This window comes from Acomys russatus, chromosome 22 (assembly GCF_903995435.1).
Source record: "Acomys russatus chromosome 22, mAcoRus1.1, whole genome shotgun sequence".
NCBI lineage: Eukaryota > Metazoa > Chordata > Mammalia > Rodentia > Muridae > Acomys > Acomys russatus.
The window spans coordinates 28,973,742-28,988,096 of record NC_067158.1 but is presented as its reverse complement, the minus strand read 5'-3'; the positions used below and the strand labels follow the sequence as shown (position 1 = coordinate 28,988,096).

The window sequence follows — 14,355 nt, the reverse complement described above, 5'->3', positions numbered from 1 at the left end:
CCCACTTCCTGTGACTCTGAGCCCTCTTCAGTTCAGCACAGGCAGGAGATGCAGGTGTCCCCTTGTGAGGTTCCCCTCCAGGCCTCGGGTGCAAGGAGAGGAATATTGTTTATGACAGGCACAGCAATTTTTGCTAAGATGATGTTGATGGCAGAAACCTTGGGTGAGGTCTGCATGTCCTGGACCACACACAGCTCTCCTCTCATCCCCATAAGCTGATAATGACAGCAGATGAGAGTCACTACCCCTAGAGGAGAGACAAGAAAGCCAGGACTTGAAAAAGCACAATGATTTAGTCTACATCACAGAGATGTTACAAGGCAGAGATGAGGTTAGTACCCAAGCCATCCACATGAGTCATTTTTCTCATGCCTGACAAAAGGCACGTAAGGAAGGGGGGTACTTAAGTCCATGCGTGCAGTCCACCATGGTAAAAAATGCAGGGCAGCAGGGATGTGGGGCAGCAGGTCACACTGTGTCCACAGTCAAGAAGCAGAGAGAAATGAATGCTGGTACTTGACCTATTTCCTCCTTTTTATTCCATCCAGAACCTGAGTTCATGGGGTGTTGCCACCCACGTTCAGGGTGGGATTTCCCACCTCATTAACCCAGTCTGGAACTTCCCTCACAGACACGCCTGGAGACCTTTCCCCTTGGCGACTCTAGATCCTGTCTAGCTGTCTAACCATCATGCTGTCCTAACTTCTGCTCTACTTTATTTTAGATTTACTTTGGACGGGTGCCCAGAGTTGGTTGTTCTTAACCCTGGCTCATCACTATAGGCATCTAAAAGCCTTCCATACTGCCAGTGTCTGGCCCCATCCCCACTTCAGACAAACCCAAGGAGTCAGAAGTTCTGGCCTTGGCGCACACAGGAGTATCAGCTTACTCTCAGGACAGTCGTTCTTGATACTTTCTCCCAGATGCCATCTAAGCAGAGCTTGTTTAAGTCTGTTCCCACTGCTTTGGAGAAGCCACTAGACAAAGGACACATTGATAGACAGACACGGTCCTTGCCAGGTGTCCCTCGTGTGCTGTGATCCTGAGAACTCAAGGAGTGTAGTTGGGATGTTTCTGCAATGACAGTTGACAGCTGGGAGAAAAGTGGTGATGGGAAAGGGACCCTTTCTTGCCCTTCTTGTTGGTAGGGAATGGCACACACCTCTTTAGCACATGCCTGATCCTCACCAACCCTGTTGGGCCTCACCCTGGCCTTGTGCTAGAAGTGGGGAGGCTGCCACCATGCCTCCTGCTCCCAGGCAAGGACAAGGGTCAGTCTCAGAAGGTCACCAGGCCATTGACTCTTATTCCCTTTAGGTGGCAGTTCGAGGGGGTAAGCCCTGTCCTGTCATAAATAAATTCCACTGGCCTTTACATCTCATAAACTAGAGTATTTTAAAAGACAGTGTTACAGCTAAGCAGATGGCTCATTTGGCAAAGTGCTTGCTTTGCAAGCGTGGCAGCCTGAGTTTGGATTCCCAGGACCCAGGGCAAAACTAAAAGTCTGGGTTGAGCAGTCTCCACACTTGGAAGGTGGAGACAGGAGGACGCCTGAGGCCTGCTGGCAGCCACTGTAGCCAAATCCATGAGCTCCACCTTCAGTTAGAGACTGTCACAAAAGTAAGATGGAGAGCAATCGAAAAAGACATGGCAACCTCTGGCCTCCGCTTACACATGCACACACATGCATACGTACACATCTGCATATATGCATGCACAAACACAGAGACAGTGCAAAGCCTTGCTCTGTGGCTGATTTTTTAAATCATTCATTTATTTTGGGTGTATGTTTTGTCTGCACATATGTATGCGTGCCACATACATGACTGTGGAGGTAAGAAGAGGGTGTCAGAGCTCCTGGAACTGAGTTACCAACAGTTGTGAGTCTCCATGTGAGTGCTGAGAATCAAATCTGGGGTCTTGTGCAAGAACAGCCAGTGCTCTTAACCACTGAGCTGTCTCTCCATCCCCTCTCTTGCTGTTTTTTACACACTAGCTCTGTTAGCAGAAACTGGACTTCAAGCAAAGTTAAAAAGTGGGCCACTCAGTTAGGACACAGAGGTCACCCTGTGACTCATTGGGGAAAATTCTGTTTTGTCCTTGTGAAGACAAGTCAGAAGTCCTCTGAGGAGGCAGGCAGCCTGTTCTTTCCAATCAAAGCTTTTGTGAACACCAGAGAAGGGATGCTTATCAGAGGACCTAGCCCCAAAGAAGGACATGAAGGCTAAAACCTGAGTCTCTCCCCCAGAGTCACTTGCCAGACAACCTTAGGGAAAAGAGCTGACCTTGAAGTCCCTCCCTAGCTGTAAGGGTACATTTGGCATGCTAGAGCTAACCCAGATGTGTCAAGCCACTGCCCCACATGGCACTAAATGGTCGGCGAGACACCATGTTCCAAGTCCATGCTCGTGCGGACAGGATGCGACATTCACAGAAGCACCTTTGCCCTCTAACCACAGCTGCTGACCAAGGACCCCGAGAGCCGCCTGTCCAGCCTCAGTGACATTCAGAGCACGGCCTACTTGGCTGACGTGAACTGGGATGCGGTGTTCGAGAAGGCGCTGATGCCTGGCTTTGTGCCCAACGTGAGTCATGCCATCCCCTTCAATAGGTCCCCACTTTAAACATCAGCCCTGCCACTGACTGGTGAACTCTCTGAAGTAAGTCACAGAAGTGAGGCACCGATAGGTTCTGTTCACTGAGATCCAGGGTATGTGGACCTGATTTCCAAGGTGTGCTTCTTGCAGGGGAGCTATGAGCTGCAGAGCCTCCCCGGCCGCTCCTGACCCTTTGATGCCCCTCTGGTGTCAAGGGCTGTTAGTGCAGATGCAGATTGGTCACAGGGAGCCTGAGAGCTCATTCTCACTGGCCTCTTCTCAGAAAAGCCCAGGGCGATGCTCTAGAAGGCACTAGAGGGCTCCCTGTGCTCTTGTCATGTGGGTGTGCATGTGTGCAGCCAACAGGGCTGAGTGTACACTCTACACTGCCATCACCCTTAAGACTTCCCATGTGTTAGCTCCTAGAAGCTTCACACCAGCCCGAGAGGGGATCTGGTTAGTATTCTGAGTGATGTTAAGTACTTTTCCCAAGATGACCTGGGAGAAGGCCAGTGGAGTTTGAACTCAGGCCAGGCAGGACCTAGAGCCTACATTTGAGTGGATGAATGGATGGATGACAGGCCACCCAGAACAGACTTGAGCCTGAGTTCCAGCTTTTCTTTGGGAGAGGGCAAATGCTGAGGTCAAATGTGTGCAGCAGGGAAGGGATTCTTAGCCAAGTTGAGGAAGTCAATGATGATAGAAGGAGCCGGGGCTCATGGGACTCACAAACAGAATAGAGATCACTGTGTGTATGGGAACCACTGAGAAGCAGGAAGTAGCCCTGAACGTCCTCCTCCATTTTCTCATGTCAGCCTCATTGGCCTCACCTTCAGTTGTAAGTGAGGCTCACAGAGGTTTAGTGACTTGTGGTGGAAGAGCCGGGGGTGGAGGGGTTGCAGTCCTTTCTGGAAAGCCCCATCTTCCTCCCACTCTGGTTATATCAACACTCACCAGTTCTGAGACAATGCAGCAGCCTGGTCAAATTGGTGTGATCAGAAAACCCTAGCATGTCACTTCAGTTTGAACCTAACAGTCCTGCCGTGGCACCTGGACAATAACACAGCTGAGGCCATACCTGTCCCTAAAGGGGCAGCCACTGGAAACTTAGCGTGTCTGTCTCAGTGAATCCCAGCAGCCTTTTGAGGCTGTGCATCTCACACAAGGATGGACACAGGGCAGAGGTCACATGTCACTCATAGTTGCCCAACTGAAGGTGAGTGCTCAGAGGCCAAGCTGCCTGACCCTGAGGCCACAGCAGGCCATAACCTCAGAGACCTGGGGACATGGAAAACAAAAAGGACTGAAGTATTTTCTAGAAACCATGGGAAAGTTCTTTGGAAGACAGACTTTCCCATCACCCTGACTCCCCGGAAGTGAGGACACCTGTCCTGGACCAGGGAATGGCAGCACTGGGCTTCGCTGTGTGGCTGCAGTGCTGTTGATGCCATTGTCACAGGGCTGCGTGGCTCAGAGGTGGGCATCAATTGCCAGCCAAAAAGGATAGGGAACCCTGATATGAGGGCCAAGGCCTATGGGAAGACAGCCCCAGCTGTGGAAAGGAGCTGGTAGTCAGGACAGGGAATGGGGCAGGTGTTGATCAGCAATGGTGTTTAGGCAGAGGCAGATAGCTCTCTGTGAGTCTGTGGCCAGCCAGTGCTACGTAGTAAGACTCTATCTCAGCCAAGGCTATCTCAAAAGTTCATTAATTAAAATTTAAATTAAGTTATGAAAATGGTAATAAAGAAAAGAATGACATGGGAGTGTGTCTATAATAAAATAATTAGTAAAAAATAAAGTGGCATATATAAGCAGTCACAGGATTTAGACCAGTGCTTCTCAACCTGTGGATTGTGATCTTTTTTGGGGTCAAACTACCCTTTTACAGGGGTCATCTAAGATGGTCAGAAAACACGGATATTTACATTACAATTCTTAACAGTAGCAAAATTGCAGCTATGAAGTAGCAACAAAAATAACTTTATGGTTGGCGTTCACTGCAACATGAGAAACTGCATTAAAGGGTGGCAGCGTCAGAAGGTTGGTAACCACTGATTTAGATGCAGGGAGTTAACAGGGGTGCAGTTGCCCCAGCTGGGACTGAACAGATCTCTGAACTGATGGCTGTGGGGAGACTTTATTGAGTCCATCATCTGAAAGAAACATAAGGCATCCAAGGGTGCCGGCTAACATCATTGCCGAATGTGACGATGCCTGTCTGTGTGCAAAGGATGAGCGCACAGCCAGTGATGGAGGGGGTACCCACAAACCACGCTTTTCTTTCTGCTTCCCTTCAGAAAGGGAGACTGAACTGTGACCCCACGTTTGAACTCGAAGAAATGATCCTAGAATCCAAGCCGCTTCACAAAAAAAAGAAGAGGCTGGCCAAGCATCGGTCCCGAGACAGCACGAAGGACAGCTGTCCCCTGGTGAGCCCTCAGGGGAGGGTTCCGTGGGGGGAAGAAGTAAGATATGGAGATTCCTTCTTATTCAGAAGTAGGTACGAGCCCACACCCTTCCCTTTCCTCTCTCTGTGTCCTTGGGAGAGTACTGCCAGACTCCATTAGACGCCAACACCAGCATCCTCACACACCTTGTATAAAATGGTATAACACTGGGTATAAAACCCAGATACATCCTCCATGTGCTGTTTCTAATTGCCTTAGGGCCACTCTTATTACTCGACACAACACAAATGCTGTGCACATAGGTGTTAGGCATCGCTGTCCAACACAGAGCTCACCAGGGCAGACCTAACTGCAAAGTGCATGAGTGAGATACAATGGATGACTACCCTCAGCGGGGGCTCTGTGACACAGGTGAGGCTAAGGAGGGTGACTTTGAGAGTCACGTCACTCTTGTGCATTTTGCATAGTGTTCAGTTCACTTCAATTCCTATGTTTTGTTTTATGGAGCCCTCTGGAATTTTTGCTTCTCAACGCTTTCAGACAGCGGTCGGTTATGGAGAGTTAACTGTGTTGGGTTTTGTGTGGTTTTGTTTTTGAAGTAAAATGAAATGGCCACTGGCATATGAATGATCTCTTGGAGTGCAGATCTATGTAAGGCTAACTGTAGAGGAAGTACCCACACTCCTACCATCCACACTGAGAACCCCAGGAACAAGACGGGGCACCCCAATTCCTGTGCACCCTTTAGGAAGAGTCTATCCTGGAGGGACCCCTCCTCCCAGCCACCCAGGCTGCACTGTGACAAGCCAGCCCAGTGCGAAAGGCATGACAACATGAGCTTGAGGCAGCCGGTCACATGTATCCACAATCAGGAAGCAGAATGTTGCGGGGGATGCTGGTGCTCGGCTCTCTCTCCTTTTTATTCACTTTAAGCCTCCAGCCAGTGAGATTGTGTCCCCATGTTGACAGTGGGGCTCCCCACCTTAGTTAATCCAGTTTGGAAGCACCCTCACTGGGAGGCCCGGAAGTTCATCTGCAGGGTCATGCTAGACCCTGTCACGTTGTTCTAGCCACCACTGGCTCTCAGTCCTTCTCACACTGTCAGGCATCTTCACGTTCAGCAACAACATAAACCAGAACTGTGAGGATCCGAGAATCACATTTCATTTTTTTTTTCCCTCTCAGCCAATGAAATCAGCACAGTTTCACCACATACACCATTGCAAGAGCCTAGACAGAAAGCCATTGCAGAGAAGTCTTAAAAATTGTAATAAGGATACTGAAGTGTGGCTCTCCACAACTGATGGCTTCAGGCCGAGGTGCATAGGGAGGAAGGACTCAGTTTTCTGGAAAGGGCTGGCCACTAGAGTTTGACTGTTCTCCAGTGAGCATATAAGCAACACAAATTGGACTTCTTCTTCCTCCTCCTCCTCCTCCTCCTCCTCTTTCTTCTTCTACTTCTTCTTGCAGGGGAGGGCACAGGGTGAGGGAGTAGATCTGGGAGTGGACCCTGAATGTACTCAGGGTTCATGACATGAAATTCCCCAATAATCAGTAAAAAAAATATATTATATTTTAAAAACCCACCAAATTAAAATCCAGGGCTCATCAAAATTGTCAGAATCTTAGGGGTAGAAAGACTAAAAGTAAAGGCCCCTAGAGGCCAATTCTGTCTTTTCTTATGAAAAACATTTAGTATTGAAAAGCTTAACAACTTTCCATTAAGTTATGTAACTCTTTGAAGTTTGACAGAATAAACCAATTTCGACAACAACAAAATAAAACCCCAAAACCCTACAACCCTATTCTTGGGTCAATAGCACCCTGCTAACTCCCCTACTTCTCGCTCCTGTGAGTGTCTCCTGCGTGCAGTCTGACCTTTTAACAAGTCATTTCATCATATTTCTCTTGTGTCACTAACCATCACACTGTCTCAGCTCTTCTGGCTGCCTCAGGATTCCCTGGCTGGCAACTCCATCACTCCACCTTTCCCTCCATCTTCCCGTGGCCTCTCTGAGTCTCTGGCCCTTTATGTAAAGACTCTGGTCATTGGCCTCAGCACGCAGGTCGTTCCACTTTGCCTCACTTTAACTTGAAGACCTAGCCTCAGATTAGGTCATATTTAGACACTATGGCTAAGGGACTGGACATTCTCTGGGGGCACAACTCAGTCCACAACAGCCCCTTCTCCTATAAAGCACAGGTTTTAAATTTTTGCGGTTATAAAGATGAACATAACCTCTGATGCAAAAAGCTTATTTTCTTGTTCTAATTTGAAGATAAGAAGCATCACAGGCCCATGGCCCCAAGCCAGTCATCCCGTAGGCTCACAGAGGCTTCCTTGCATCATGTGCCATCTACATGCAGTTTCTAGGAGGTGCCCCTATAACATTGTGATCCTAAGAGAGGGGCTTAGCATAAGCTTTTTTACTTGAACGTCTCTTGCTCTGTGTCCTGAAGCAAGCTTGAGGGAACCCAAGCACTAGGCATGTTCCAGTGAGTGGCTTCTATGGTTTTTACCACTGAAAACCAAGAAACACATTTGTCTGCAGACTCAGCTGCTGGCCCCAGCCACTGAGCTTGTCTCTAAGTCCTGAGTGGCCACAATTCCCACTTAAATAAACTAGGTGCCCTTTGCCACATCCCCCTGGCCAGTTCTCTGCCATTTAGTTCCCTTTCTGTGCTCTTTGACAGAACGGACACCTGCAGCAGTGTTTGGAGACAGTGCGGAAGGAGTTTATCATATTCAACAGAGAGAAGTAAGTCCACCTTGCTACACCCACACAGAGCCCGTCCTCCAGGACCATGGCCCTCAAATAGAAATACAGTCAACCCTGAGCTCTGTCACCTCTGGCCTGAGCCAATCCCACAGGACCAAAGCCAGGAGAAGTATGGTCACCCCTCCTGGGCTCTCTCACCTCTAGGTTGAGCCCATCTCCCAGAATTAAGGGCCCCAGGGGAAGGTGGCCCAGCCCCCACCAACAGTGAGTGACAGCAGCCCTGGTGCAGGAAGGGAGGGCACAGAGAAGCCATGCCCAGGCCTTGGAGGGAAAGATGCTCCTAGATTTGAAATCAGGATCTGGGTTCTAATCCTCAAAAGAAGTAGGCTCTGCTGGGAGTATAGAAGGGTGTGTGAGCCTTCAGGGGGACTTGGAGGCAAGGTCCTTAGCTCTTCTGAGCTTCCTTGTCAGCATAGCAAAGTAAGATTTGATCCTTTGGATATAAAGTCTGAGGTTCAGAGCCCAGAAAAGGGGATGCTCAGCAGGAAGTGATAACTGCCATGGGTGTGGTTACCTGGGTTAAGGGATGAGGCATGTGGGAACCTCTGCTGCCTAAGCAGGTAGGGCATGGGATGATATGGGTTTGGGAGTGGTTTCCCAGGCCTGAACAGCTGCAGGTGCTCTAAATCCCCACCATCAGCCAATGAAACTATAAGAAGAGAAGCCTGTTCAAATAATGTCTGAAGCCTAGCAGCTGTGGTTGGTGTACCATCCATGGAGGTAAAGGGTAGGGTTGAGTGCAGGGAATAAGCCAGGCTTCCTGGGTCCCTAGCAATACCAAAAAAGAGTGGCAGCCTCTCCAAAGTATGAGACAAAACTGGGGAAAATAAACTCAGAGACACTAAGACGGCAGGAAGAAACCTCATGTAGAGATAAGGTGGCTCTGAAGGCTCACAACAGTTCCCCCAAGAACTCATGACCCACATCAATTACATTCAGGTCTCCATTACAGGAAACTGAAGCTTGTTGTACAGAGGGTAGCTGATCCCAGCATGCTCAGCTCAGCCAATAAAAGATGAGGAAAACACAGCCATCAGAAAACACATGAAAGCTGTTCTAGGCCAAGCACCATGGTTGGTTCTTTACAGTCATGTCTAACTTCAGCACCTCAGGGTGTGTGTGTCTGTGTGTGTGTGTGTGTGTGTGTGTGTGTGTGTGTGTGTGTGTGTGTGTAGAGAGACAGACAGACAGACAGACAGACAGACAGAGACTGACTTATGCCTGAAGTTACTGTTGCAGCGTTTTGGAGTTGAGCTTCCACACAGCTTCATGGGGGCTCAGGTCTATATCCCTCTTCATGATACAACTCCACACTGATTCTTACTAACATTTTTGCAAATAGAGAGCCATTAATGAGCTCTCTAAGTGAAGAAACCCAATGATATGTATCATACATTATCTCAGTTGTCAAAAAATTGGATGAGATCTAGAATCCTCTAGGAAATGGGTGTCTGAGCATGCCTGTTGGGATTACCTTGATATCATTAAATGAAATGGGAAGACCCTCCCACCACAGGTGGCACCATTCCCTGGCTGAGCTCTCACATTATGTAAATGAAGAAAGGGAGCTGAGAGGCAGCACGCCTTTATCCTTCTCCCTCTTGACTGTGAAAGAGACCAACTCCCTCAGCTCTGGCCACTGTGACTTCCCCCTGCTGTAGATGGATTGTACTCCGGAGCTGTGAGTCCAATGAACCCATTATCCCTTACGTTGCTTGTGTCAGGGTGTTTTTGACACAGCAACAGGAAAAGAAGCTGAGGCAGCACCAATGGCAAAGTGTGTCAGATATGGAATATGAGCAGGAGCACCAATGGAAAAGTATGTCAGATACTGAGCGGGAGCACCAATAGGAAAGTGTGTCAGACATTGAGCGGGATTCTCTGAAGCAAGCACAGGGGACACTGGCAACTTTCCCCTGTGAGATCGTTAAGTTGTTTCCCACTGATTAACTAGTCGTTACTTTATACCCAGGATTCTTAGGAAAGAAGCCATAGGCTGACTTCCTGACAGCTCCCTGTGGTGAGTTACCACGAAGCCCCCCTGGTAACTCCACACCCACTGAGAAGAAGTTAACGTGAAAGACCGAGAGATACTGCTGCAGCCCAGGGGACTCTGAGGGATGCCCTCCACAAGAGTGGGAGGAGTCGGGGAGGAGCTCCCAGAGAGTTCTGAACTTGAGATCTCAGGAAGACAATGGGAACTTGAGCTAAGTACACCCATTCTGCCTTTGCTCCGGGTTGTTCTGGGCAAGCGAGAAAGAGAAGGGCGCCTATTAGGGCTTGGGGCGGGCTGGAAAAGATGACAAGAGAATGTTTCATGTCAGAAGAAATAGCCCTCCAACAGACACAAGCTTGGCTGCCGCGCTGAACCCGGAGAGAATTCGGCCAGGAATGGTGCCCGGAGAGCACGGAGGGGAAGGGCGCTCAGCCAGGAAGGTCAAACATCAGAGTCTATTTTATGAAGCTTGAGTTCCTGCTCCAACACATCGCTGCCCCCACCAGTGCTCAGCTCCTTTCTGTCTCCTCCCTTCTCACAGCAGGAAGAAGGGATGGAGGAGGGGCCAGGAAGGCTGCAGGTGGCTCACTTTTAGTTCAACACAAAGGAGTTGCACCCAAGGAATTCGGGGACTCCTGGAAGCAGTCTTGGGATATAGAGACCTGGAGTTTGGTGAAAGGAGCTGGGGCTCCCCAGAGGAGGCAAGAGCATTCTTGAAGAGTTTGGAGTTAACCCCAACCAAGTCTTTGCTTTCTCCCCTTCAATACCTGCCCTCCCTCAGATAACCATGGCTCAATTTGGCACACAGCTTTCTGAAACCTCCTAGTCATTTCAGTTCTGTTATTGAAGGTGGAATGTATGTGTCTGCATATTTGCTTGTTTGTTAGTTTGTGTTTGTTTGTTTGGGGCGGGTGGAAGGGTGTTTTGTTTTGCTTTGTTTTGGTTTTGGTTTTTTTTTGACAGGGTTTCTCTGTGTAGCCTTAGCTGTCCTAGACTCACTCTCTAAACCAGGCTGGCTTTGAACTCAGAGAGCTTTGCCTGCCTCTGCCTCCCAAGTGCTGGGATTAAAGGTGTGTACCACCACTGCCTGGCCCTGCCCATTTGCTTTATCTGTAGAGAAGTATGGCATGCCGTGTCTCTGAAATGCTTGGGACCACAGGGGTTGGCATTTGGGGTCCTTTTGACTTTGGTATGCCATGGCTGAGTTCCAGAGTTTAAAGTGCTTGCGCCCATCACTTGAAATTATCTAGACACTGACAGTTAAAATGACAAATTTGTTGAGAAATTCAAAGTTTCCTGTCATAGAAATAGACAGACAATCCACATGCGTAACCTTCCACTCTGCCCACAGTGTCTATATATTTCCTATTTGTTTCCTCCCTGTCAGTTATACATCTTTGGGCTGTGGGCTAGGCCTACCAGTGAGGATACACTTGGGGCCCACTGTAGTGGCCTTAGCTCACCTGTTCATAGATCCCAGAAGATAGTTCCTCACAGTGAAGGTTCCCTGCTCACTCTCTCTGTCCTGCTCTCTGACCCCTTCAACTGAGAGCCTGGCAAGTTGGTAAGATGAGGAGAAGAATAGGGGATGAGCAGGTGGATGGATGGAGGGTAGTCTGTGGGAGCAGAGATTGATGATGGGGTGGGTGATTGACAGATGGTTGATGTATGCGAAATGTATGTATGCATACATGGATGGATTGGGTGGTGGGTGAACATCTCAGTAGATGGAGCAGATAATAAATGAATGAGTAGAAAGAAACAATATGGGTTAATATGTTCTGAGAGGTAGACGGAAGGTGAGTAAATGAATGATGTAGATTCATGAATGGAATAAGTAGACAGATAGATAGGTGGTATTTTGCATGAGGTGGAAAGACAGACAGACATGACAGTGGATGGACAAATAGATGGTGCAGTATCTGAATGGGACCATACATAAGTAATGGATGTATATATAAATAATCAGATTAAAAATTGGATGGGCACTAGGCATGGTGGAGTAAGCCTTTAATCCCAGCACTCAGGGAAGAAGAGACAGGCAGATATCTGTGAGTTCAAGGCCAGCCTGGTCTACACAGTGGGTCCAGGACAGCCAGGGTTATTACACAGAGAAACCTTGTCTCAGAAAACCAAAAAGAAAAAGAAAAAAAAAAAAAAAACCGGATGGGCACAGAATGTTTCTGTGGATTTATGGATGGGTATGGGGTGTATCTGTGGATGGATGGATGGATGGATGGATGGATGGATGGATGGATGGATGGATAGGTTTGTGGATGGAAAGATGGGAGCTCAGCTGTGATGGGGAAAGCACAGGCTTCAGAACATCCCAGAAGAACAGCTCACCTATTTCCAGTCCTGGTGGATGGAGAAAGAGCAGGGTACAGGACCCACCCCCTGGCCACTGTCCTGTGAAAAGTGCTGTGTCACTGAGTGCTCACTCAGGCCCTGGCATTGGGGCACACATACCTACTGGGCACACTCATACTCACTCAGCTGCCATCTAGCTGGCTGAGGTGCAGATTCTGTGGTTCTTGTTTTAAGGTCAGTCACAGTGCCCTGAACATGAAGAACTATTTTTTTTAATGAAAGTATTTTGAAAGTATTTTCGTGTAAATGAAAAGTACAGTGAGTGGCCACTTGCTATGCCCTTTTTGACAGAAATGTTATAGATAAGGACAATCCTACCTGAAGCCTGAAGCACAAGTCTTTCTGAATAGAATGGTTTTTTGTTGTTGTTGTTGTTGTTTTGGCTTGTGTGTGTGTGAGCACACACATGGAGGTGGAGGTCAGAGGTTGGTCATGTGTCTTCCTCCCTCACTCTCCAAACTTACATTTTGAGACAGAGTCTCTAACTGAATCTCTTGCTTACAGATTCGGCATGGCCGGCTGGCCAGCAAGACTCGGGGTCTGACTGTCTGCCTCTGTGGAGCAGGCATTCCAGGCCACCATGCCCAGCTGCTTCAGGCCCCCCTGCTTGTACATCAAGCACTTCATTGACTGAGTCCTCTTCTCAACCTCTCTTTGCATTTTAAAGGATAATCTCGCACTATGTAGCCCTGACTTGCCTGAAACTCTGTAGCCTGAACTGGCCTCAAACTTACGGTGATCTTCCTGCCTTTGCCTTCCAAGAGCTGCAACTACTGATATGTACCGCCATCTCAGGCTAGTAAGAATTACCAGACCCACACTAGAGACTTCCCTTAGATCTGTCTGATTCCACTGCCTCCTGTACAACCCAAGCCTCACTTCAGCTAAGGACTTGAAGTCTGAGAGATGCTGAGCACCTTAACCAAGGCAACTTGGGAGGTGAGAACCCAGGTTTCAGTTGGGTTCTCTGCTGTCCCCTTGAATGCCTCTGTTCTTCCTCTGGCCTGCACTATGCACAGGCAAGTGACAGCTGTGGTACAGTGAGTGAACTTGAACTCAGAAGTCAAAGAGGGAGGGACGTGGACATTTTCTGACAGGCAACAAGTGGCTGCCAGCTGCTAAGAAATGCAGTGTTCAGACTCCTATTCCCTCAGCACGATTATCATGGAGTGTTCCATCAGTCTGAGTCTTTGACTGTCCCGATATTTGTGGGATTTCTGACCACTCCCCATCTCCTCTGTACCATAAACTCCATAAATTCTACAAGAATAGGGACTGCTTTGCTTGACTGGCATAGCCCCAGGCATGGCTACTACTCCATCCAAGGTATAAACAAAATGAATGGTGCAAGAGTTCACCAGCCAACCCTACTAGCTGTGAACTTGAGCAAATTATGTCTGTGATGGTTCATAAATACTGCAGGGATTGGTAAGGTTGGAATGCTTACCACTGAGACTGTGTGAATTAAGTCGCTCACCAGGTGTACCCAAATGGAGTGCTGGGGACTTCCAGAGAGTCACACATTCCTGAGGAGGTTAGGTTCCAGCTTCCCATCAGGGATATGTCACAGTGTGTGGCTGCGCCCAGCCCTCAACCACTAACCAGCCCTATGTTGTGCTTGTTGCAGACTCAGGAGACAGCAGGGACACGATGGCCAGCTCTCAGACCTGGAAGGCGGAATAGGAAGCCAGTCCTCGAGCAAGCTGCAGGACGGTCGAAACAACAACATCCTGACCCATACATGCCCCCGAGGCTGCAGCAGCTAAGCTCCCCTGCCCAGATGGCACCCTATCTGCCCTGATGCCCAGAACCCCTTCTTTTGTGCCCTGATGGTCCCTATCTCACCCCTAAAACATAAGATGCAGAAAGAGCTCTGTACTAAGGTCTGGGGAACCTGGCCTTGGGTTCCTGCTTCCAACTGATTCACTGTGTGACCTTGAACAAAATGACACATTTTCTGTGCCTCGGTTTCTTGCATCTGTGGAAAGGGTCAAACAGCTCTCTGCCCCATCTCCAGCCACAAAGTTGTGACAATCTGGTTGGACTGCAGATATGTAAACTCTTGGGCAGTGATAAAAGTGTTCGTACATGTTAAATATCTCAATATTTGAAGTGTCCCCACCCCAGCCCCCAATACAATTTAAACCACGAGAACTTTGCAATTTGGCCCATCCTAGCTTGTTAGACAGTACTTTCAACAAAAT

At 48.6% G+C, this 14,355-nt stretch overlaps 1 protein-coding gene across 1 annotated transcript in view; it reads left to right on the top strand.

Moving 5' to 3' along the window:
- The window catches only part of Stk32b (serine/threonine kinase 32B), a 242,359-nt gene extending 228,249 nt beyond the window's left edge, over positions 1–14,110 (top strand). Inside the window, exons 9-12 of the mRNA XM_051165037.1 lie at positions 2,460–2,585; positions 4,895–5,026; positions 7,700–7,764; positions 13,779–14,110. Coding sequence (XP_051020994.1) covers positions 2,460–2,585; positions 4,895–5,026; positions 7,700–7,764; positions 13,779–13,917 — 462 coding nt within the window. The 3' untranslated portion in view covers positions 13,918–14,110. The remainder of the gene's footprint in view (positions 1–2,459; positions 2,586–4,894; positions 5,027–7,699; positions 7,765–13,778) is intronic.
- The last annotated feature ends 245 nt before the right edge of the window (positions 14,111–14,355 follow it).